Source organism: Aotus nancymaae, unplaced genomic scaffold (genome assembly GCF_030222135.1).
Source record: "Aotus nancymaae isolate 86718 unplaced genomic scaffold, 86718_ANA_hifiasm-v0.15.2.pri h1tg000006l, whole genome shotgun sequence".
NCBI classification, from domain to species: domain Eukaryota; kingdom Metazoa; phylum Chordata; class Mammalia; order Primates; family Aotidae; genus Aotus; species Aotus nancymaae.
In genome coordinates, this window is record NW_026988417.1 from 78927290 (window position 1) to 78950468 (window position 23179).

At 35.6% G+C, this 23179-nt stretch overlaps 1 protein-coding gene across 7 annotated transcripts in view; it reads left to right on the forward strand.

The window, feature by feature from the left end:
- ARHGAP24 (Rho GTPase activating protein 24) overlaps nucleotides 1-23179 on the forward strand; it is a 499880-nt gene that overhangs the window by 471835 nt on the left and 4866 nt on the right. For all 7 annotated transcript variants that reach the window (XM_064368848.1, XM_064368895.1, XM_064368882.1 and 4 more), the window contains 3 exons: nucleotides 803-876; nucleotides 3345-3466; nucleotides 21358-22435. In XM_064368848.1, coding sequence (XP_064224918.1) covers nucleotides 803-876; nucleotides 3345-3466; nucleotides 21358-22435 — 1274 coding nt within the window. The remainder of the gene's footprint in view (nucleotides 1-802; nucleotides 877-3344; nucleotides 3467-21357; nucleotides 22436-23179) is intronic.

Genomic DNA, 23179 nt, shown 5'->3' on the forward strand with positions numbered 1-23179 from the left:
TCCCAGCACCATTTGTTGAAAGACTATTCTTTCCCCCATTAGATTTTCTTGACTCTCATGTCAAAAACTGCTGCCTATTTTTATAAATGCAGTTTTATTCCATTTGTTATGTAATATTGACTGTGGCTGCTTTTGCACTATAACAGAACAGTTGAGTGGTTGCAAACAGAGATCATTTGTCCCATAAAGCCTAAAATATTTACTATCTGGACTTTTATGGGGAGAAGAAGAAAGCAAATTACATTATCCATTGGCTTTTCTGGTATCATTTACATATTAGGGGAAGTCATACAATGAGAAGAACCAAATACATTAGTTCTTTGTGAAATTTCCAGAAAGATCACTTTTTCCAATCATACTCTCTCCCCAAATGATGTATCCTGAGCATGACCAGCTCTGAGAGACTTTTATTTGTCAATAGATGTGTTTGTCTATGTTCTGCACATGCTAAAAATGGCAAGGATCCTTACTACATCGCTTAATTTTTTTCAAGTAACCTTATTAATAAACGAGCTTATCTTCTCTTTTCAGGCAATTGCAAGCAAATGTTAAAAATGATAAACAACTTCATTTAAATCTGTCTCTCCACAAATAGTACTTATGGAGATATTTAAAATGCTTGTACATCTTTGAAAATGTTTCTAAAATGTTCACTGTGATGGTGGTAAGTTTTCAGGACAAAATCTTTCATTGATAACATGTGAAACTAATGTTTTAAGAAAATCATATGGCCATTTCCCATTTGCTTTAATTCTAAGGCCAACATATAGAAAGATAATACTTATTTTCTTTTTGTACTCAGGGTGTTAAGGAATTAGCAAAGCAGGTGAAGAGTTTGCCAGTGGTGAATTACAACCTCCTCAAGTATATTTGCAGGTAAGAACTGTCCTAAGGACAAACATAAACAAAAAAAGACATATTTAGCCTGATACTAATTTGTGTTTGACAATGAATAAAATCACTCAACTACTTTGATCCCTAGTGTCGGCCTCTGTAAAATTAAAAGGTTGGACAAGGTGATCCCAAAGACTTCTTTAAGCATTAAATTCCTTGATTTTGAAATTTGATGTTTCTGAAGTTTCTCTTGCCTCTACACATTAAAGATATGTTCTTTTGAACTTCCATCAAGTTGTTTGTACTATTCCAGGAGTGGCGTTGTTTAGGAAAAGAAGCATGCTATCTTGGCGTGGGAAAGATCTGCATGGGAGCCAAGATCATGTCATTGACTAGTTGCCTGTCTTTATGCAATTCTCTTATTCTTTCTGAGTGTCAGGGTCCTAATAGGTAAAATGGTAATGAAAACACGTATTTCATGTAGTTGCTTTAAAAATTGAATTATATTTTAAATGATTAATATATAGTAAGTGTTCAATAAATGCTATTTTCTTTCCATTTCTCTCCCACCTCAGGATTCATCAAAAAGATATTTAACTGAATTCTGTTAGAAAAATAATTGTGCCTGATAAATGTATCTCTCAGTGTATAACTCAAAGCCTGGGATGGGATATGTCATGTATATGCTCCTGTTTAAGAAACCAAATATGCAAAATTGAAACAGAATAAACTTAAATGGAGAGTGATGATTGACACTACAAGTCACTGCAGGACGTCTTTCATGATGGCTTCCCAGTCTATTTTAAAATAGAATTCAAAGTTTTAATTCAGTATAGTGCATCATTTATGTATGTGTTTGGTGTTATGATTAGATAAGTGTTCAACGGACTAGGAACTATGAAGTCTAAGACTAGTATCAGACATTTTGGTGGTAAGTTTCAATGTAACTGAGTAGAAATTCCAAATTCTCCCACAATAATTTTCTCTAGTGATGGCTATACTTAGAAGCAAATGGGACCTTGGGTTCCAGATTTTGAAAAAGCAGGAAATCATACCACTGACACCTTAGACTTATTAATATGGAAGGTTATAATCCAAAGATTTTGAACTAATTCGAGTTATTCTAGTGGGTGAGACTACATTCTCCTTAAGTAAAAGAGAAGAAAAAAGAGATTACATTCTCCTAAAGTAAAAGGGACAAAAAAGCTTCTTTGGAACTATATTTTAAGTCTTTATCTTAGCAATAGAAAGGCCTAACTTCTCTTGAAATAATTAAGCGGACTTTTAATTTCAGGTATTTTAAATAAGAAACACTAGTTTAACGTTTTGCCTTCAATGTTACTATAGTTTAGCCTGTATAACAGTAACGAATGTGTGGAAATAGGCACCTTTTTAGAAAGTCATGATATAGTAGTTAAGGGTACAGCCTCTGACATCGTATCCTCTGGTTGGTTCAAATCTTAGCTTTGCCACTTACTAACTCTGTCTTTGGAGAAGATCTTCCATCTGGTACCATATGACTCTCATCTGTAAAACAGAGACAATAATGGTACCTATCTCAGAGACATACTTTTAGAATTTAATAACTTAGCACCATGACTGACACATAATAGTACTATATAAATATGTTATTTTGATTTTTCATTATTTACTTTCTATCTCATCAGTACAATTAGCAAGCCATGAAATAAGAGAAGCTCTTGCCTAAATGAAGAGGAGGTAGGGAATGAAGAAATGCTGAAAGATTATGAAAACAATCTCTCCTATTTTATGCCTCTTATTTTTTAGCACCTAATAAATTGAAACATTTTGCATTTGTAATTTTTTATATAATTAGAAATGATGTTTTAATTTCTACTGTATTTTATCTCATTTCTTAAATACTATAAATTTGAAGCTCGTAAATGCTCTACAAAGAGGGTTAATTCCTTCTGTCTAAAATAAGGCATTCTACCAGCTGATCTTATCTACAGTTCTCTAATTGAATATAGATATAAATTATTACTTGATTGAGGGATTGGAAGGGAATCCACATTGTTGACTCTCAATTCCATATTAGCATTATCCAAACATACCTGTTCCTTTGATTGACAGAAGAAACCAAACCAGGCCAGGCCAAAACAGATAGTTGATATGATCTTATCTACAGTTCTCTAATTGAATATAGATATAAATTATTACTTGATTGAGGGATTGGAAGGGAATCCACATTGTTGACTCTCAATTCCATATTAGCATTGTCCAAACATACCTGTTCCTTTGATTGACAGAAGAAACCAAACCAGGCCAGGCCAAAACAGATAGTTGATATGATATGTAAAGTTTGATCTTTCCTAATTTGCAATATATTTTCCCTGTGTTTGAGTGAGAAATGTGTGAGCATCCACATAATTCTGTCTCCATAGTCATCTTTGAACCTACTCCAGTTTGTAAATTTTCTAATGATCGATTATTCTTCCACTGGCAAATTTGATCCCATTGTGTTTTGATCATATGCTTACACTCCGTAGGTTCTTGGATGAAGTACAGTCCTATTCGGGAATTAACAAGATGAGTGTGCAGAACTTGGCAACTGTCTTTGGTCCTAATATCCTGCGCCCCAAAGTGGAAGATCCTTTGACTATCATGGAGGGTAAGTAAATGATTATCTTACACCCTCATCAAAAGAAGAAGCAATTATCTCTTGGTTGGCCAGAATCTACTCACCTCTGAGCAAACCAAGGTAATAAGTGAATGTATGGTAACTCCATTTATTAACTGAAGTTCTTTAAATGTGAAATCTTCCTTTTGAGAGTCAGATATTTTTGTTTGAATTTACTAAACATAAAATGTACTAAATCACTCTTCATTAGCTTCACAAAAATAAATGAAACCTTCATAAATCATATGTAAAGTATTATTCCAGACTGGAAAAAAGAAAACTACTTCACTTGGTGAGTTCAACACAATTTTCAGAAAATTCAAAAAGTTATTATTTTCAGTTAACATACATTTTTATTAATTTTGATTTTATTTGACTGACTTAAAGAGGGGAAAATGGTATTTTATAAAGCAATGCTGCTTGTTTATTTGTAGGTTAAAACATGAAGGAATTTATGTTGTTCAAATTACAAAGTGTCTCAATTATTTTCTGCAATGAACTAAACTGCACTTTCCTTTTTTTCCCAGCAGGCCTAGGTGCTCTGTGTCATTAATAGCACCATTGTTTGCTGCAAACAAGACTAACTGATGATTTCAAATTTTAATAGGAAAAGGGGAAGCAGAAGCAAAAATTATTTTTAGATTCACTCTGGGCTTATTTAGTCTAGAACAAAATATCCCCCTCAGTCACCTGGATTTTACTACCTAATACTGTTCCTTTCTTTAAAATTCCACTATTTCCAGTTCTTTAGACATGCAAAAAAGGCTTTTGCATGTCCGCCTACATCACTTCAGTTTAATTTCCTTTGTTAAATACCAACGGCAATATAAATTGAACATCAGATATCTGGCAAGAGATAGTTCAGAAAATTTAATTTCTATCTGAAGAGTTTAGCAGACATTAGAAAATATGAAATTTAAAGCTACAAGAAGCTTATATATTATTGTAAGTATAATGATATATAATTATTAGTATATTAGTCCATTGTTTTTTGAAATCTTTATTATAAATTAAAATGCATGCAATACAGAAAACTACCACACATATGCACACACAAACACACACATCTTAATAAATTATATAAAGCAAATAACTATCTGAAAAAAAAAAAATAGAACTTTTCCAGGCATCCCCAAAACACTTCCTTGTGCTGTGACCCAATCCCAGTGTCTGTCATCCTAATATCCAAATTTTGATAGCAATTTCTTTGTGTTTCTTTGTAGTTTTATCTCCCAAATGAACTTCCAAGACATTGTGTTTAAGTTTCCTATTCCTTTACTTGATATCTTTTTAGACTTTTTAATAATCAGAATCCCCTATAACTTGCCATTTGAAAAATCATGTTATTTCACTTGTAGACTTTCCTATAATCTGGATTTGTTGATTCATGGATTTGTTGATTCATGTTGATATATAAATATTTCTCTGCCCTCTGCATTTTCTGCAAGTTAGGATCTGGATCAACTTCATGTTTGATCTGCCTGGCATGACCTTTGATTGTGTTGTGTCCTTATCAGGAGACACATACTGTCACCTTCTCTCTCTCTTTGCAAACTTACAAAATTCCTGAAACTACTAATTGGCAGGAAGCTGAAATGCTGATATTGTAATTATGTGGTTTTTTCAACGTTTTATTATGGTAAAACATACATAACATAAAATGTATCATCTTAACCATTTTAAGTTCATAGGTCAGTAGTATTCAGTAAATTCATATTGTCTTGCAACCATCATCGCCAACCATCTCCAGAGCTCTTTTCATATTGCAAAACTGAAACTTCCTATCCATTAAAGACAAGCTATTTTTGTCCTCTCCCCCAGGTCCTGGCAACTACCCATTTGCTTTCAGTTTCTATGAATTTGTCTGCTCTAGGTACCTCATATACCCGTTATCATACTGTATTTGTCTTTTTTTGACTGGCTTATTACACTTAACATAATGTCCTCAAGGTTCATCCATGCGGCAACATTTTAATTTTTAAGTTAATAATTGGAATGCTTTTCAAAAAATTCCTTCTCATCTACTGCTTAGGAACCCAATGGTAACTTTTTAAAAGGCAACATAAACGCTGCTTGGGTCTTTCCCTTTACTTACCAATTTTTAAAGCACATAATCACAAATTTTATCTCCTCTAAAAGTAAATTCTACTTCTTTATCTTCCTACTATACATATTATTGTGAATATTTTAAAAATATCATTATAAACTCATGGATTAAAGTCAGTTTACTTGGTCAATACATTGTAATTACTGTCCTTCATTGAATCTCAAATTTCCCCATCTTTGACCAGTGGAAGTATATTCAAACTGTCTTCTTAGTTCTTTAAACATGATCTTCCTAGTTTGGGGTAGCTATTTTTCTTTTTAGTATGACAAGGTTTCTCAGGCTCATGTTATATATTTTATGCCCCAAACCTGGAATCAGTCAATTTCCAAAAGTCCTGACTTCTTTTAGTAGGAAAATGGTATTTCAAGGTGATCTAGATGCTTAGTACCAGTGATACTCATTGCTACTGGCTTGGTTATTGTTTCTAGACTTTTTAGTGGGCAGAGCTAGTAGATATGAATGCACACTACACATGTACATAGTATATGCATAATAAACATATATACACATTTACCTATTAAAGAAAAGTGCCTTACAAGTTCACAATAGTTACAATTCAAAATTAGAACTGCAGGGTTTTTATTTATTCCTTTCTCTTTACAGTTTTATTCCCTTTCTTTCAAGGAATCCTGGTTTGCAGACACTGAGGATAACAGAATTAGAACATCTCACAGTTAATCATTTGCTCTATACCTCATCACACACACAGTAGTCTCAGAATAACAATACAAACACTAGTATGATTACTGCAAAATTCTTTACATGCGCTCTTGTAATCCTCTTTTTATTCTTTTAATAGTGATACTATATGTTGTCACAGTATATACCCATTATACCCTATACCCTCTCCTTTTTAGTCCTCATTTAATCTTTGGTGATATGTATATAAATCTATCGACTTAGTGTTCACTACTGGTCCTTATGTTGATGTCTCTTCAGCCTAGAGATTCTCAAAATGTTCTCAAAATGTACCTGGGGGCCCCTGAGATGCATTCAGGAGGTCCATGGTCTTAAAAGTATTTTCATAGTAATATGAAGATGCTGTTGCTCTTTCACTGTGTTGACATTTGCACAGATGGTGCTAAAGCAGTGATGGATGCGGCAGCTGGCACCTTAATATGAATCAAGGCAGTGCCATCACACCCGACTAGCACCATAATCTTCACCACCATGCATTTACGATAGAGAAGAAAATGCCAATTTTACTTAAGAATGTTCTTGCTGAACAGTAAAAAATATTAATTGCATTAAATACTCAATCTTGAGAACACATCTGTTTAATATTAGGATGAAGAGACAGCTGTCTGTATAAAGCACATCTGCATACTGCTTCTGAAAGTAACACAATGATTGGCTCAAGGGGAAGCATTTGTGTGATATTTGAGCAGCACTAACTGCATTTTCTTGGAACTCCATTTTTATTTGAAAGAACATCTGACAAACTACAGTTATTCAGACTTGAGCATTTAGCAGACACATTCTCAAAATGAACTAAACATTTCAGTTCAAGAAATACAGCTGTCAGAGTTTGTTGCCATTGACAAAATTTGAACTTGCATGTGAAAAATTTGTATTTAAAACCTTCGGCTTGACAGCTTCCTAAATTTCTAACCACTTTTCTGATAAGATTAGTGTCGATATTAACAAATACATCTTTGATACTATAGAAATACATGTGTCAGGATTTGAAGGATCAACATAACTCAGTGAATTTTCCAAATGCTGTGTTGTCACAGAGCCATTTGTGTGTAAAGGATCCATTTGGGTTAGCTTTTCTGACTTCACAGAGCTTAATCTATTTTTTCACATCATATAAAAAAATATGGCATCTTGCTTCCTGAGATGTCCTTGCTTTATTGCCTTCTTGATTTCCGTTGGTCTTTCTTCCCTTTCTTTCATTTCTATTGTCCTAGTCCTTCTCAATTGTCACCCCTATCCTAGCAGTGTCCCCTCCATGCAGAGCCCTGTTTGGAAGACAGTCCTGGCTGGTCAATGTGGAGAGATCTTAGGGGCTGTTTGTCTCTGACTCCTTCAGACCTTGCAACTGGCCACCTTTACTGGACTAGGCACAATCCCTCCCAATTTTAGCCACTGTTCTTAAATTAAACCTTTGCATTTTCTAGTGACTATCTGTGGGGATTTTTGGGGATGTTCTATTTCCAGGCCCATCGGAGCCCCCATTGCTCCTTTCTGCTTCCCTCTACAGAGACGCTGATATCATGCAGGCCTTGCGGAAATGGGGATTTGTCTCCACCAGCGTATGTTTTGGGATTCTGGGAGATACTCTGTCAGCTAGTTTTTTTGAAAATGTTGCCCATGAGTTTTGGGTTTGCTATCTAGTTGCTCTGTTTTTATGTGAGGATTTCAGGAGATCAGGTACTGTGCTGCCATCATCTTCCTAGAATTCATTGTTTTTGTTGTTGTTATTGTTTAAACTCTTGTTGCAAATCTTGTTATTTGAGGAGAAATCTTTTAAAAATTGTGTAGTGTCCCCGTGCCTCCCTTGTGGATAAGAAACCTGATACCCAAAGAGAAAAATAAATTTCTCCAAATACACCAATAATTGTATAAAGGATAGGTGCACAAGTAGACAAATAAGTTTTATTTTTGTAAGTACAGGAAAAATGGAGAAGCAAACTAATTCTATCCATTATCATAATTTGTTGGGGGCCATGAGAAGGTCTTAATTCCCTGGGAGTGTAGTTGTTTCCTTTAACCCAGGATCAATGAGGCCCCAGGGGAAACCAGCTCACAGCAACCAAACCTTCAGGAGACCTCACTGAGCACATAAACCACTCAGCTACATCCTGGCCCAGTCTCAACATGAGTCAGTATTTAAAGAAAAAGCGTTCTTGCATCCAAAAATAATTAAAAACAAGTTAGATGTTTATTGTGTCTCTAGAGAAAATACGAAATCTGATTGCGTTCTTAATGCATGGAAAGTTGTGTTTTTTAACTTGTTTTATTTTATTCTATTTTAAGTTCTGGGGTTCATGTGCAGGATGTGCAGGTTTGTTACATAGGTAAGCATGTGCTATGGTGATTTGCTGTGCGTATCAACCCATCACCTAGATATTAAGCTCAGCATCTATTAGCTATTTTTCCTGATGGCTTTCCTTCTCCCTTCCTCCAAAAAACACCAGTGTGTGTTGTTCTTCTTCCTGTGTCCACGTGTTCACACTGTTCAGCTCCCACTTATGAGTGAGAACATGTGGTGGTTGGTTTTCTGTTCCTGCATTAGTTTGCTGAGGATAATGGCTTCCAGCTCCATCCATGTCCCTGCAAAGGACATGATCTCGTTCCTTTTCATGGCATGGCTACAAAGTATTCCAAGGTGTGTATGTACCACATTTTCTTTATCCAGTCTATCACTGATGGACATTTGGGTTGATTCCATGTCTTTGCTACTGTGAATAGTGCTGCAATGAACATATGTGTGCATTTATCTTTATAACAGAATTATTTATATTCCTTTGTGTTTATACCCTGTAATGGGATTTCTGGATCAAGTGGTATTTTTGGTTCTAGATCCTTGAGGAATAGCCACACTGTCTTCCACAATGGTTGAACTAATTTACATTCCCATCAACAGCATGAAAGCATTCCTATTTCTCTGCTTCCTTGCCAGCACCTATTGTTTCTTGACTTTTTAATAAATCACCATTCTGACTGGCATGAGATGGCATCTCATTGGAACTTAAACAAATTTACAAGAAACAAAACAAAAACAACCTCATTAAAAGTGGGCAAAAGACACGAACAGATGCTTCTCAAATGAAGACATTTATGCAGCCAACAAACTTACTTTAAAAAACTCAACATCACTGATCATTAGAGAAATGCAAATCAAAACCACAACGAGCAAGTTGTTTTAAAGTACTCTGTTATCGTCTCTCCTGCTCTCAGAACTCTCCCAAATCCACCCATGCAGGGTATCTTGTCTTCCTCTGTCTTTCTTCATTCTCAGAATCTACTCATTTTCTTACTTCCACAAATAAGCTTCTCCTCTTTCCTTATTCATTCTCCTGATTTATATAAAATTGGACTTGGACACCATTTCTGAAAGTAGAATTTAATCTTCAGACTTGGACACCATTTTGAGAGTTGAATTTAATCTTCACAATAATAATTTTTAAAATGTATCTTAATTAACTTATCATTCAATAAATATTCATTAAGCAACTACTTTATGCAATGATCATCAGTAAGCCTGGGAATGCAAAGATGAATAAGACAAAGTTTTGCCCTACAGAAACTTATTGCCTAGCCTAGTTGCAGACTTGAACAGCTAAACATTCAATTATAGTATGAAAAATGTTATATACAGGATACGTCAAAGGACTGTGAGATCAAAAAGTGGGGATTATGGTATTTTAATTAGAAGTCAGGGAAACCATCACAGATGATGGAATATTTAAATAACAGTTATTCCACTAGAAAAACAAATATAGATTGGCAAGAGGAGGGATGTCTTAGCCCACTGGGGTTACTATAGCAAAACACCATAGATTAGGTAGATTAAAAAGAACAGAAATTTATTACTCACAGCTCTGGAGTCTGGGAAGTCCAAGATCAAGGCACCAGCAGATAGGTATCTGGTGAGGACCCATTTCCTGGTTCACATACAACTGTTTACTTGCTGTGTCCTCACATAGCTGAAAAGGTGAAGGAGCTTTCTGGGATCTCTTTTACCAGGGTACTAATCTTATTTATGAGGGCTCCACCCCCATGGCCTAGTTACCTCTGAAGGGTATTATCTCCCAATACCGTCACACTGGGGGTTAGAAATTCAAAATATGAATTTTGTTGGAGATGCAAACATTCAGTATTTAGCAGTAAGAAAGACAACACTGCATCCGAGTGAAAAATTTGGTAAGGTCAATGATATCAGGGCATATAGAGAAGACTGGTGAAAGAATCGCTGGAAATACTTCACAATATTTTCAAGGTCTTATAGACCATTTGCATTTAGGAATCTTCGATAACTATTGAGCAAGAGAATGCTGAAATTGCATTTTTTATTTTAGGAAAAAGCAACTCTTTTTTTTTCTTTCAAAATGGAGTCTTGCTCTGTTGTCAAGGCTGGAGTGCAGTGATGTGATCTCAGACACTGCAACCTCTGCCTCCTGGGTTCAAGTGATTCTCCTGCCTCAGCCTCCTGAGTAGCTGGGATTACAGGCACCTGCCACCACAGCTGTCTAATTTTTGTATTTTTAGTAGAGATGGGGTTTTACCATGTTGGCCAGGCTGGTCTCAAACTCCTGATCTCAAGTGATCCATCTGTCTTGGCCTCCCAAAGTGCTGGGATTACAAGTGTGAGCCACCACACCCAGTCAGAAAAGTAACTCTTATATCCAAAGGAATATAAACATTCTATTATAAAGACACATGCATGTGTATGTTCATTGCAGCACTATTCATAATAGCAAGGACATGGAATCAACCTAAATGCCCATCAGTGATAGACTAAATAAAGAAAAGGTGGTACACGCATGCCATGGAATACTGTGTACCCATAAACATGAACAAGAGCATGTCCTTTGCAGGGACAAGGGTGGGCTGGAGGCCATTATCATCAGCAAATTAACATAGGAACAGAAAACCAAATACTTCATGTTCTCACTTATAGATGGATGCTAAAAGATGAGAATACAAGGACACGGGTAGGGGAACAACACACACTGGGACCTATCGGAGGGTGGATGTTGGGAGGAAGGAGAGGATCAGGAAAAATAACGAATGGGTACTAGGCTTCATTCCTGGGCAATGAAATAATCTGTGCAACAAACCCTCATGACCCAAGTTTACCGGCGTAACAAACTTGCACTTGTACCCCTGAACTCAAAAGTTTAAAAAAAGAAAAATAGCTCTGGCAGCTCTGGGGATTGGCTGAAGAAGAAAGGTAGTGATCAGATTGCAGACAGGCATTATCTCTCACAGGCTCTGACTTCTGAGATCAAATTTGTATCTGTGCTCATGCCTCCTAGTCATTTGCCCTGCATTTTATACATGCACAATTATAATTCAATCAAATATACTCTAAAGGTGAAGTAACCCCTGAGATACAGTAGGAGTTTGCAACATTGGCCTGATCTGAGTGAGTTTAATCCATGTGAAATGGATTTATTCCACAATAGTGTTTTCATTCTAGTTTCAACAGTAGGCCAGAGTAAAAGCTGCACAGATTGGAAGATAAACCTTATGTATTTACTAACCCATAATGTTTATTTTTATTTTCTTATCTCATTTTGGTAGATACTTTAGTAAATGAAACATTATTCTTGGCTGTTAACATACTATTTACAGTCAACTGACATGAATTCTGTTGAAAAACATGGAGACTGCTTTATTTTAAAAATACGCTCTTTTAAAATTCTCTTTTATTGAAAAATCCTCTATACATTCCTTTTTTTTTTTTTTTTGAGACAGAGTCTCGCTCTGTCGCCAGGCACCAGGCTGGAGTGCAATGGCGCGATCTCGGCTCACTGCAACCTCCGCCTCCTGGGTTCAAGCAATTCTCCTGCCTCAGCCTCCTGAGTAGCTGGGATTACAGGCGCATGCCACCACGCCCAGCTAATTTTTGTATTTTTAGTAGAGACGGGGTTTCACCATGTTGGCCAGGATGGTCTCGATCTCCTGACCTTGTGATCCTCCTGCCTCGGCCTCCCAAAGTGCTGGGATTACAGGCGTGAGCCACCGCGCCTGGCAATTTTTTTTTTTCACATTCCTTATCATTACTCTCCTTCTTGCTACCACTCAAATACTGATGTAGCCATTAATGATACCCTTATTATATAAGCATAATCATATCTATATAATACATACATGCTTTCAAAGAAACCTTTAAAATGTGTTTTCAGCATTTAAAAAAAATACTGCCAAACAATATTGCATATTGTCATAATGAAGTGGAATAGAGACCATTCAAGTTAAACAACCAGAAAAATAGAAGAGTATATGAAGCAGCAGTTTTTAGACATTGGACAACAGGCAATACATGCCTATGATTCATGAGAGAAGGAAAACAAATGAGGGGAACCCAGTGATTGCCGCCTCACATTACTACTGGGAGGCAGTTTTCACATTGTATCACAGGGAAGAAAAAAAGTCTAAGTATTGCTGAGCTGAAGAGAACAAGATCAGACAAGGAGAAGCCCAAGGGAGCTAGAATTGAGGGGAGTAGAAAACAGAGAAGTGAGAACCAGGCATAGAGCATCCAGAGACCTAGAGAGAGTAGATGAGAACTGATTTATGTTGGCATGAGAGGACACTACACAAAACTTGAGAGAATTTACCAGAGACTCATAGTCCGAACAAAGACTTATGGGCCTCAAACTAAGCTTGAAATAATTTGTCTTTCTCACAGAAAGACTGTGAAGTCCTGATAATGAGGCATTGTGTAGAGTTCTCACATAGGTATGACCTCAGTGATAAGATTTAAATTATGGATGAGTACTCACAAATTTTAAAGCAACTTTTAAATGATCCAATGGAAGTGCAGGGAGGAAGGGAAGGATGAATATCAGGAGCATAAGGAATTTTTAGGGCAATGAAACTATTCGGTATGATGCTGGAATGATGGATATATAACATTATGTATTTGTCAAAACCCATAGAGCATACAACACAAAGAGTGAACTCTAATGTAAACTATGGACTTTAGTTAATGATAATGTATCAATAAGGGTTCACCAACTATCAAATACACCACATTAATGCTAGACGTTAATAGAAGAGGAAACTGTGTAAAACAGCAGTGAAGAGGAGGTATATAGGAACCCTCTGTACTTTCCGCTCAATTTTTCTGTACATCTAAAACTGCTCTAAAAATTAAAGCCTATTAACATATAGTAAAAATGATTCAACTGTTCCCCAAATGCTTCACTCTATGCCAGAACAAAGTCCAACACATCTAGAATATACATATATATTTTCAAAATTCAATAACCAACTATAAAAAGTCCACAATGTCTTCCATACAATTAAAAGCTACAAGACATGCAAAGAATCATAAAAACATGAGCTGTAAACAGGACATAAAATAGCTAATAGAAAAAGACCCAAATGTGATTGAGTCATTTCTGATAGCAGACAAATATATTATTTTTATATTCTGTAAATATGTTCAAGAAGGTAGAGCAAAATGTAACATGATGAAGAAATAGATCAAAGATATTTTTAAAGAACAGAAAATCAAACACTGCATGTTCTCACTCATAGGCGGTTGTTGAACAATGAGAACACATGGACACAGGGAGGGGAGCATCACACACTGGGGTCTGTTGTGGGGGCCAAGGGAGGGACAGTGGGGGTTTTGAGGAGGTCAGGGAGGGATAACATGGGGAGAAATGCCAGATGTAGGTGACGGGGGGATGAAGACAGCAGACCACATTGCCATGCATGTACCTATGTAACAATCCTGCATGATCTGCACATGTACCCAGAACCTAAAGTACAATAAAAAACAAATAAATAAATATAAGGCTTTAAAAAAACAAAGTACAAATAGAATTTCTAAGAATGATAATTATCACTTAAGAGAATATTACACTCGAGATTAATAGCAGGTTAGATATTGGAGAAAACGTACAAATAATAAATTCAGACTTATAAAGACTTTGTCTTTATAAGAGAAATTATCTGACATGAAGCACAGAGAAAAAAGAATACTCATTTTTTTCACAGAATTGATGAAAATTACAAACACAAATATCTCAGAAGCTGAGAATTAACATAAAGGGAGCCACACAAAAGTACATCATAATCAAAATGCTAAGAACCAATTTAAGAGCAAAGCTTAGAAGCAGACTGAGGAACAAAGGACACATTACATACAGAAGAACGAAGAGCAGCATCACAGAAGATTTCTTGTTAGAAATTATATAACCAAAAGACGTTGACCAAAATCTGAAGTACTGAAAAGAATCTGTTAACCTAGACTTCTGTGTCCAGTGAATATATTTAAATATTTTTCAAAAATAAAAAGGAGCTAAGGGCATTTTGAGAGACACGAAATCTGTGAGTAAATTCATCACTGACAGTCTTGTACTACAAGAAATGTTAAAGAGTTGTTGTGGCAGAAGGAATATGAACCAGATAGACACATAGGCACAGAAGTGAATAAAGAGTACTGCAAATGAATAATATGTGGATTAATATAAAAGATTTTTTTTCTTATTAATCTCATTAAAAATGATTTATAAGACAAAATTAAGATAATGTACTGTGGGATACAGAATACATACAGAAATGAAATTTATGACAACAAAAGAAAATGGAAGCAAACTGATGAAAGTGGACTACTGTAAGGCTGTTAATCTGTACTCAAAATGTTGCAATATTATTTAAAGGTAGACCATAAAAAATTAAATATGAATATTATAAACATAGAACAACCGCTAAAAAATAAAATGAAGTATTAGGTAATAAGCCAACAATAAAGATAAAATGGAATGTTATATAATAATAAATATAATTTTTAAAAAGGACAGAAAAAATAAAAGAGGAGCAATTATCAGATGTGATAAGTAGAAAAAAATACCACGATGACAGAATTAAACTCAACCTTATCAATAATTACATTAAATCTTAATGTCTTATCTATTCCAGTCTAAAGGCAGAGATAAAATAGATAAAAACGCAACACCCAACTCTATACTGTATACTCATCACTTAAAATAAAAATATACAGATATATTTAAAATCTAAAAGAAAGGAAAAAGTTGTATGAAGTTTGTGTGATACAACTAAAGCAGTGCTTAGAGAAAAATTCATAAAATTATAGGCTTGTATCAGAAAGAATCAAGATCTAAAATTAATTATCTAAGTTTCCATTTCAGGAAGCTGCAAAAAGAAGAGCTAATTTAAAGGAAACGAGGCAAGGAATAATAAAGATAAGAACAAAATCAAGAAAATAGAAAGAGAACAAAAACAATCTAGAAAACCACTGAAACCAAGAACTGGTTTGTTAAAAAGATCAATAAAATTGATAAATTTCTCACTGTACTGATCAGAAAAGAAACAAAGTTTTATTACCTATATCAGGTTTAACAGAAGTGGCCTACCAAAGATCTACAGATGTTAAAATAATCAAAGGGAGTATTATAAACAGCTTTTTGCCAAGAAATTGGGCAATGGAGATGAAATGTTTAAGTTCCTTAAAAGATACAAACTATCAAAGCTCACTCAAGATTAAAAAGAAACTGAGACTAGTAATGCAATTGAATTCATAGTTAATAACATCTGCACAAAAACAAAAACACCCCTAACTTAAATTTACTGAATCCTACCAAACATATAAAGAAGAAATTACATTAATTGTGTAAGGACTCTTTCAGAATAAAAAAGGTAGAGGGAATTCTTGCCAACTAATTTTATGAGGCCAGTTTCCCTGATATAGAAACAGATAAAAAAAATTATAAGAAAAGAGAAATACAGAATAATGTCCCTCATGAATGTAGACGTATAAATCCTAAACAAAACCTTAGTGGATTGACTTTACCATATAAAAAGGATAATATATTAGGACCCAGGAGGGTTTATCCCAGGAAGACAGGTTGGTTAGCCATATAAAATCAATCGATTTAATTCACTATGTTAATACACCACTTTAAGATACAAAAAAAATCATCTCGGATGCAGATAAAAAGAAAAGTTTCTTAAATGAACAAAGGTTCTCTCTGAAAAATTTTAAAAATATCATAGTTAACAGTAAAAGACCAAATGCTTTGCCTCTAAGTTCTGGTTTAAGGTCAGTTTACCTTATCCTACCACTTCCATTGTACTGGAAATCCTAGCCAGTAATAAGAAATAAAAGTTATAAAATTGGAAAAGAAGATGTAAAACTCTCTTTATTCACAGTCAACATGAACATCTATGTAGAAAATTCTATGTAATCGACAAATAAAACTAATACAACTAATAAGCAAATGTATCAAGATCACATAATGCAAAGTCAGTTTATAAAACTTTATTGTATTTCTGTATACTACATTGGACAATTAGAAATTGAAATAAAAATTATTATTTAGAATAACACTTATTAATTTAAAATATTTAGGGAGAAATTTAAGAAAGCATGAATAAGACACACTCTGAAAACTGCTAAACATTAACAAACAAATTAAGTAAGAACTACATAAATGGGAAAATATACCCTGCTCATGTATTGGAATACTCAATATCATTAAGCAATTAATTTTTCTAAAATTAACCTATAGTTTCAATATAATTGACACAGAAATATTCCACCAGAATTTTTGTTTGTAGAGATTGACAATCTTATTATAAGTTTTACAGGGAAATAAAAGCAATCTAGAATAGTTCAAATAATTTGAAAGGAAATAACAGAGTTCAGTATATACAACTTGATTTCAAGACTTAGTATAAAGCCACACATAATTGTGTGGTATTGAAATAAAGATGGACACACAGATCAGTGAAATAGAGCAGAGAGTCCACAAATATGTGTAGTCATTTGATTTTTGACCAATGTACCAAGGTATTTCAATGAAAAAGGGATAGTCATTTTCCCAAATGATGCTGGAACAATTTCATATCCCTAAAAATATAAATAATAACTTCAATCCTTACCTCACATCATATACAAAAAACTTGAGATGGATCATAGACCTAAATGTAGGCGTTAAAAGTATAAGAGATATAGAAGAAAATATTTTTTAAGAAATCTTATTACCTTGTGTTAGTCAAAGACTTATGACACAAAAGATGTTAACTATAAAAATATTTTAAAAATTATTTGGTAAGTTGGACTTTGTCAAAATTGACACTTTTGCACTTTAAAAGATATTCCTAAGAAAACAAAAAGTCAAGCCTTTTTGGAAATGGGGAACGTATTTGCAAATTGCATATCTGATAAATAACTTGCTTTAAGAATGTATTAAGAACTCATGCAAAACAAGACAGTCAATGAAAAAAATCAGCAAAAGATTTGAAATATAGGCATCACAAATAGCAAATAATACATGGAAAGATGCTCAGGATCTTTAGTCATTAGAAAAATTACAATTTAAACCACAGTAAGATGTCTCTACACATTCCTTACAAAGAGCAAAATTAAGACTGAAAATATACCAGGTTTGGCTGGTAGAAATACAAAATGTTAGAGCCAATTCACAAAAGAATTAGGTAGATTCTTACGAACTTAAATATACAGTAACCATAAAACCCAGCAGAGCCATGTGCTAAACATTTACCCAAGGAAAAAGAAAACATATGTTCACCCAAGACTTGCAGTCAAATGTTCCTATCGATTTTATTCATATTAGCCCCCAAACTGAAAACAGACTAATACTTCATCAACTAGTGAACAGATAAATTGTGGCAAATCTACAGAAAGTAATACTATTTGACATTAAGGAATGAACTGCTACATGTAAGAATATAAATAAACATCAAAAGTATTATGCTAACTGGAAAATACCTAGATATGAAAGGCTGTATACTGTGTAATTTCATTTATATGAAATTGTAAAAAAGGCAAAACTATAGAAACAGAACATCAAGGATGCTATGGGCCAGAGTTAGAGTCAGGGGACTGACTCCAAAGAGGCATAGGATAACTTTTTAATATCATGATTAGGTGGTACTTTCAGAAGTATATACATTTGTCAAAAATCATCGCATATCTTAACAGATATCTTCAAACATGCAAAATGACATATGTACAAAGTTATTCATTGCAAAAAATATAAAGTGAAACTATATTGCACAGAATGCTGCCATTTACATATATTTTTACATTTACCTATTATATTTAAAGTGCCTAGGTTTTCTTTAAAGAAAAATCAAATTTTAGCCAATGCTTATGATGGAAAGTGTCTATTATATGGTATTTAGAGTCAACCTGTGTAAAATTATATGATCCAGGAAAGAATTGCTGGATTGTGTAGCACAGTGGGACGCCAGCATCTGCTTGGACTCTTCAGAGTGGACTGGTGATTATAACCACTCTGACCTCATTATCTGGGCTTCATGTTCCTCATTGGCATTCTAAGGATGAAAATAACAGAAGAGGGAATAAAAAAGAGAAAGTGATAGTGTGTACAGTAGCACACACATCATCACTACTATTGAGCAAATCTGTCCTAAACAGCCTTAAAAATTCTAAGGAAGTCCCTTTACAAGGGCTATGGCCATTTATTTTCCCAGAGACTAGATGGAATCAAAGCTTCCCAATATACAAGAAAGAGTTCTAAATCTCTAGGGATCTGACCTTATACTCTATAACTGTGCAAGTACACTTTGACATGGCTGTTCACAAACTCATCATGGAGACCTTAGGGATGCTGGTCTTCAATTAATTACATGCTCCCACACAGTTCATAGCTATGACGGGAAGCAGTGATACTTCAAATGTCAATATTCCAATGCTAGGAAAAAGGTCCACTTTCCCAAAATACTAGACAGAGTCATATATAATGGAAACTACAAACCTCTGAAAGTGAGTCTGCATATGGGCAAATAATAAAATAGCAGGAAATACACAACATCTTCAAACACAGTACATAAGGTTGCCAGTGTTATTCTAACTGCTCTGAAATCCTTTTTATCAGATTCACTGCTAACATGAGTGGAAAATATAATGACAAATTCAGAGATTACTAAAAGAGAAAAGAAGGCTATATAATTCAATTAATTATTACATTCAGTCTGTTTCACAATTTTGTAATAATTGATGGTAATTCAATAGGTATTTATCTTTAGTTTTATCTTTTTTGTTTTGTTTTGTTTTTGTTTTTGAGATGGAGTCTTGCCCTGTAGCCCAGGCTGGAGTACAGTGGCGCAATCTCGGCTCACTGCAACCTCCGCCTCCCGGGTCCCGGTTCAGGCAATTCTCTTACCTCAGCCTCCCAAGTAGCTGGGATTACGGGCACAAGCTACCACACCCAGCTAATTTTTTGTAGTTTTTAGTAGAGATGAGGGTTCACCATGTTGGCCAGTCTGGTCTTGAACTCCCGACCTTGTGATCCACCCGCCCCGGCCTCCCAAAGTGCTAGGATTACAGGCGTGAGCCACCACGCCCGGCTAGTTTTATCTTTAAAACTATCCCAAGTTTACTTATTACTGCTACAGTTTTAAATTGCAGCAGCTGAACTATAGTAGGACAAATGCATAATTTGGAGGAAGACTAAATATTAAATTTCACTTTGATCACATTGTCTCTGTGCCCTGAGCAAATAGCTTAACCTCTCTGACCCTCAGTTTTCTCATCTGAAAAAAATGAATCCTCTTTTGGACTTTCAAGAAATTTAATTTGGAAGATATAAGGGAAACATTTGCATCTACTACAGTGTTTCTCAAACTGTAATGGCCCCAGGAATCACCTGGGGATTCTGATTCAGATGCTCTGCATTGGGTCCTCAAATTTTCAGGCTTCCAGGTGATGCCAGTGCTACTATTCTGTTATTGCTGATGTTATCTGGAAGCTGGTTAATAACACAAAATCTCATGTTCCACCCAATGCCTACTGAATTTCAATCTTCTTTTAATAGGATCTCCAGGTAATTTTTATGAACTTTAAAATTTGAACAACATTGATGTAGCAATAGGTCTTGCTCATTGCAGATATGCAGTCTAAAATAGTCTAAGTTTTGAATCATCACAGGAAAAGCGTGTAGAATATAAATGAATATAATATGTTTTTTTTCTATTCAAAATTTGATTTTGAATTATATTTCCCAGGTGTCACTTGAAGCTAAAAAGTGACCTTGCCCCAGGTCAGTTTTCTGCTCTCTTACAGCCTCTCAATTAGCTGCTGTTTCAATGAAATTCTGCATTGTCAAAAGCCTTTTTAATCTTTTTTTCTTTTTTTGCCAAATATCATGTTTTAAGTATTTTATATAGAAACCATATTTACTAACTAAAAATCCAACCCTGCTTTGCCCATTCCAGTGGCTGCTAGATGGCTGGTTTTCTTTGTGACTGTGGGCTCTTGGTTTTCAAGGACAGGAGGATAAGATTAGAGCAAGTGAAAATACCACAGACCTTGCTGCTCTTACTGAGATTCAGCCATTTTTCTTACATAAACACTCTCCAGATTGCATCAAGCCATGAGTTCATTTACAGAATTCCAAAATAGTTGATTCTGGAAATTTTTGTCTGTTGCTTATATGGTGAATAGAATTTTTGGAAGTCTTCACTACACCATTCTGGCTGATGTCATTTAAAATGCCCTGAAGCTTTTGAATGGTGATCAAAAGTCTTATGAATTTTCATTGTCTTGCTACATTAGAAAAACCATGTATCCACCAGAGATTGTATAGGGTTCTATTTATAGCTACCACTAAAAGTATCTTGATAGTTCGAGGCAATTATTAGATGAGGGGTCATGGTGACCTCCTCCTAGGAAAGATTTCTCAGAATTAAATATCAAACTTGTAATAAATATTGTATTATGATTAAGAGCCCAGCTTTTTAATGATTAACTCTGGGTTCAAGCCCTGGGTCTGGTCCTTTACATGTAACCTTAATCAAGTTACTTAACCTTTATAATACAGTAATAATAAGAGTATATATGTATAGATTTGTTTCAAAAATTAAATTATAGAAGCAAAGTTCTTGACACAGTTCATAGCACAGAGTAAATGCTCAAGACGTTTTAGCTTCTATTGCTATTATCATAGTTAAGAATGTGGTTTGGTACTGCTAATAATATTGAATGATCACTTGAATGTGTTTCTTTAAGAGTCACGTTCAAATAGAAATAAATAAAAACTGTCTCAGTCATGCTACTTTATGTTCTATGCAATTCTAGGCACTGTGGTGGTCCAGCAGTTGATGTCAGTGATGATTAGCAAACATGACTGCCTCTTTCCCAAAGACGCAGAACTACAGAGCAAGCCCCAAGATGGAGTGAGCAACAACAACAATGAAATTCAGAAGAAAGTCACCATGGGGCAGTTACAGAACAAGGAGAACAATAACACCAAGGACAGCCCTGGTAGGCGGTGCTCCTGGGACAAGTCTGAGTCACCCCAGAGAAGCAGCATGGACAATGGATCCCCCACCGCTCTATCAGGCAGCAAAACCAACAGCCCAAGGAACAGTGTTCACAAGCTTGATGTGTCCAGAAGCCCCCCTCTCATGGTCAAAAAGAACCCAGCTTTTAATAAGGGTAGTGGGATAGTTACCAATGGGTCCTTCAGCAGCAGCAATGCAGAAGGTCTTGAGAAAACCCAAATCACCCCCAATGGGAGCCTACAAGCCAGAAGGAACTCTTCACTGAAGGGATCTGGTACCAAAATGGGCACACACAGTGTACAGAATGGAACAGTGCGCATGGGCATCTTGACCAGCGACACACTTGGGAATCCCGCAAACAGTCGAAACACGAGCTGGCTGCCAAATGGCTATGTGACCCTGAGGGATAACAAGCAGAAAGAACAAGCTGGAGAGTCAGGCCAGCACAACAGACTGTCCACCTATGATAACGTCCATCAACAGTTCTCCATGATGAACCTTGATGACAAGCAGAGCATCGACAGCGCCACCTGGTCCACTTCCTCCTGTGAAATCTCCCTCCCCGAGAACTCCAACTCTTGTCGCTCTTCCACCACCACCTGCCCAGAGCAAGACTTTTATGGGGGGAACTTTGAGGACCCTGTTTTGGATGGGCCTCCACAAGATGACCTCTCCCACCCCAGGGACTATGAAAGCAAAAGTGACCATAGGAGTGTAGGAGGTCGCAGTAGTCGTGCCACCAGCAGCAGTGACAACAGTGAGACATTTGTTGGTAACAGCAGCGGCAACCACAGTGCACTGCACAGTTTAGTTTCCAGCCTGAAACAGGAAATGACCAAACAGAAGATAGAGTATGAGTCCAGGATAAAGAGGTGAGGAAAATCTGGCAGTTGTAATTACCAGAGAGGGCTCTTTAGCCTCCTACTGTGGGACAGGATCATACTGAGGGTGACATAATGCTGGCTCCAAAGTCAAAGAGACCCAAGTTTGCACCACCATTTATGAGCTTTGTGACTTTGGGGAAGTTAGCCTTATCTCTGTGAGCTTTGGTTCCCTAATGTAAACAATTTAAATGCCAGTAGTATCTACCTCAAAAGTACATAAGAAGTGATTGAACATTTCCCTGGTACAGAATAGGCTCAATAATGTCATTTTTGATTATTATTAAACAAGCAGATTTGCACTAGAGGGCTGGAAGGAGAGGGGCTGTGGAGGAGATGGACAGAGCATTAGGAGCCTGTCAGTTTTCACTGACAAGAAAAGGATGCAACAGGGGTAAAAATAAAAGTAGAAGTAAATATATCTTCATGTTTTATTCTTTCAATCATTGAATATTGAGAGTGCCTTCTTTCTGCCAGGCTCTGTTCCAGACCCTGAGGATCCAGATAAGCTAAGAGAAGCAATAAGAGCCAGGTGATATTGGGGACTGACAGGCTCATTTTCAGCCTTTGACTTTTACTCTGAGATAGGAATTCATGGAGGTTTTTGAGAAGGGGGTGACGCGAAGTGTGTTCACGTGAACAAGGGAGACTGTAGCCTAAATGAGGAACAAAGAACATGATTTACCAAGAAGCAATTATGCTAAAACCGAATTATGTCAATTTACATCTTCTCAT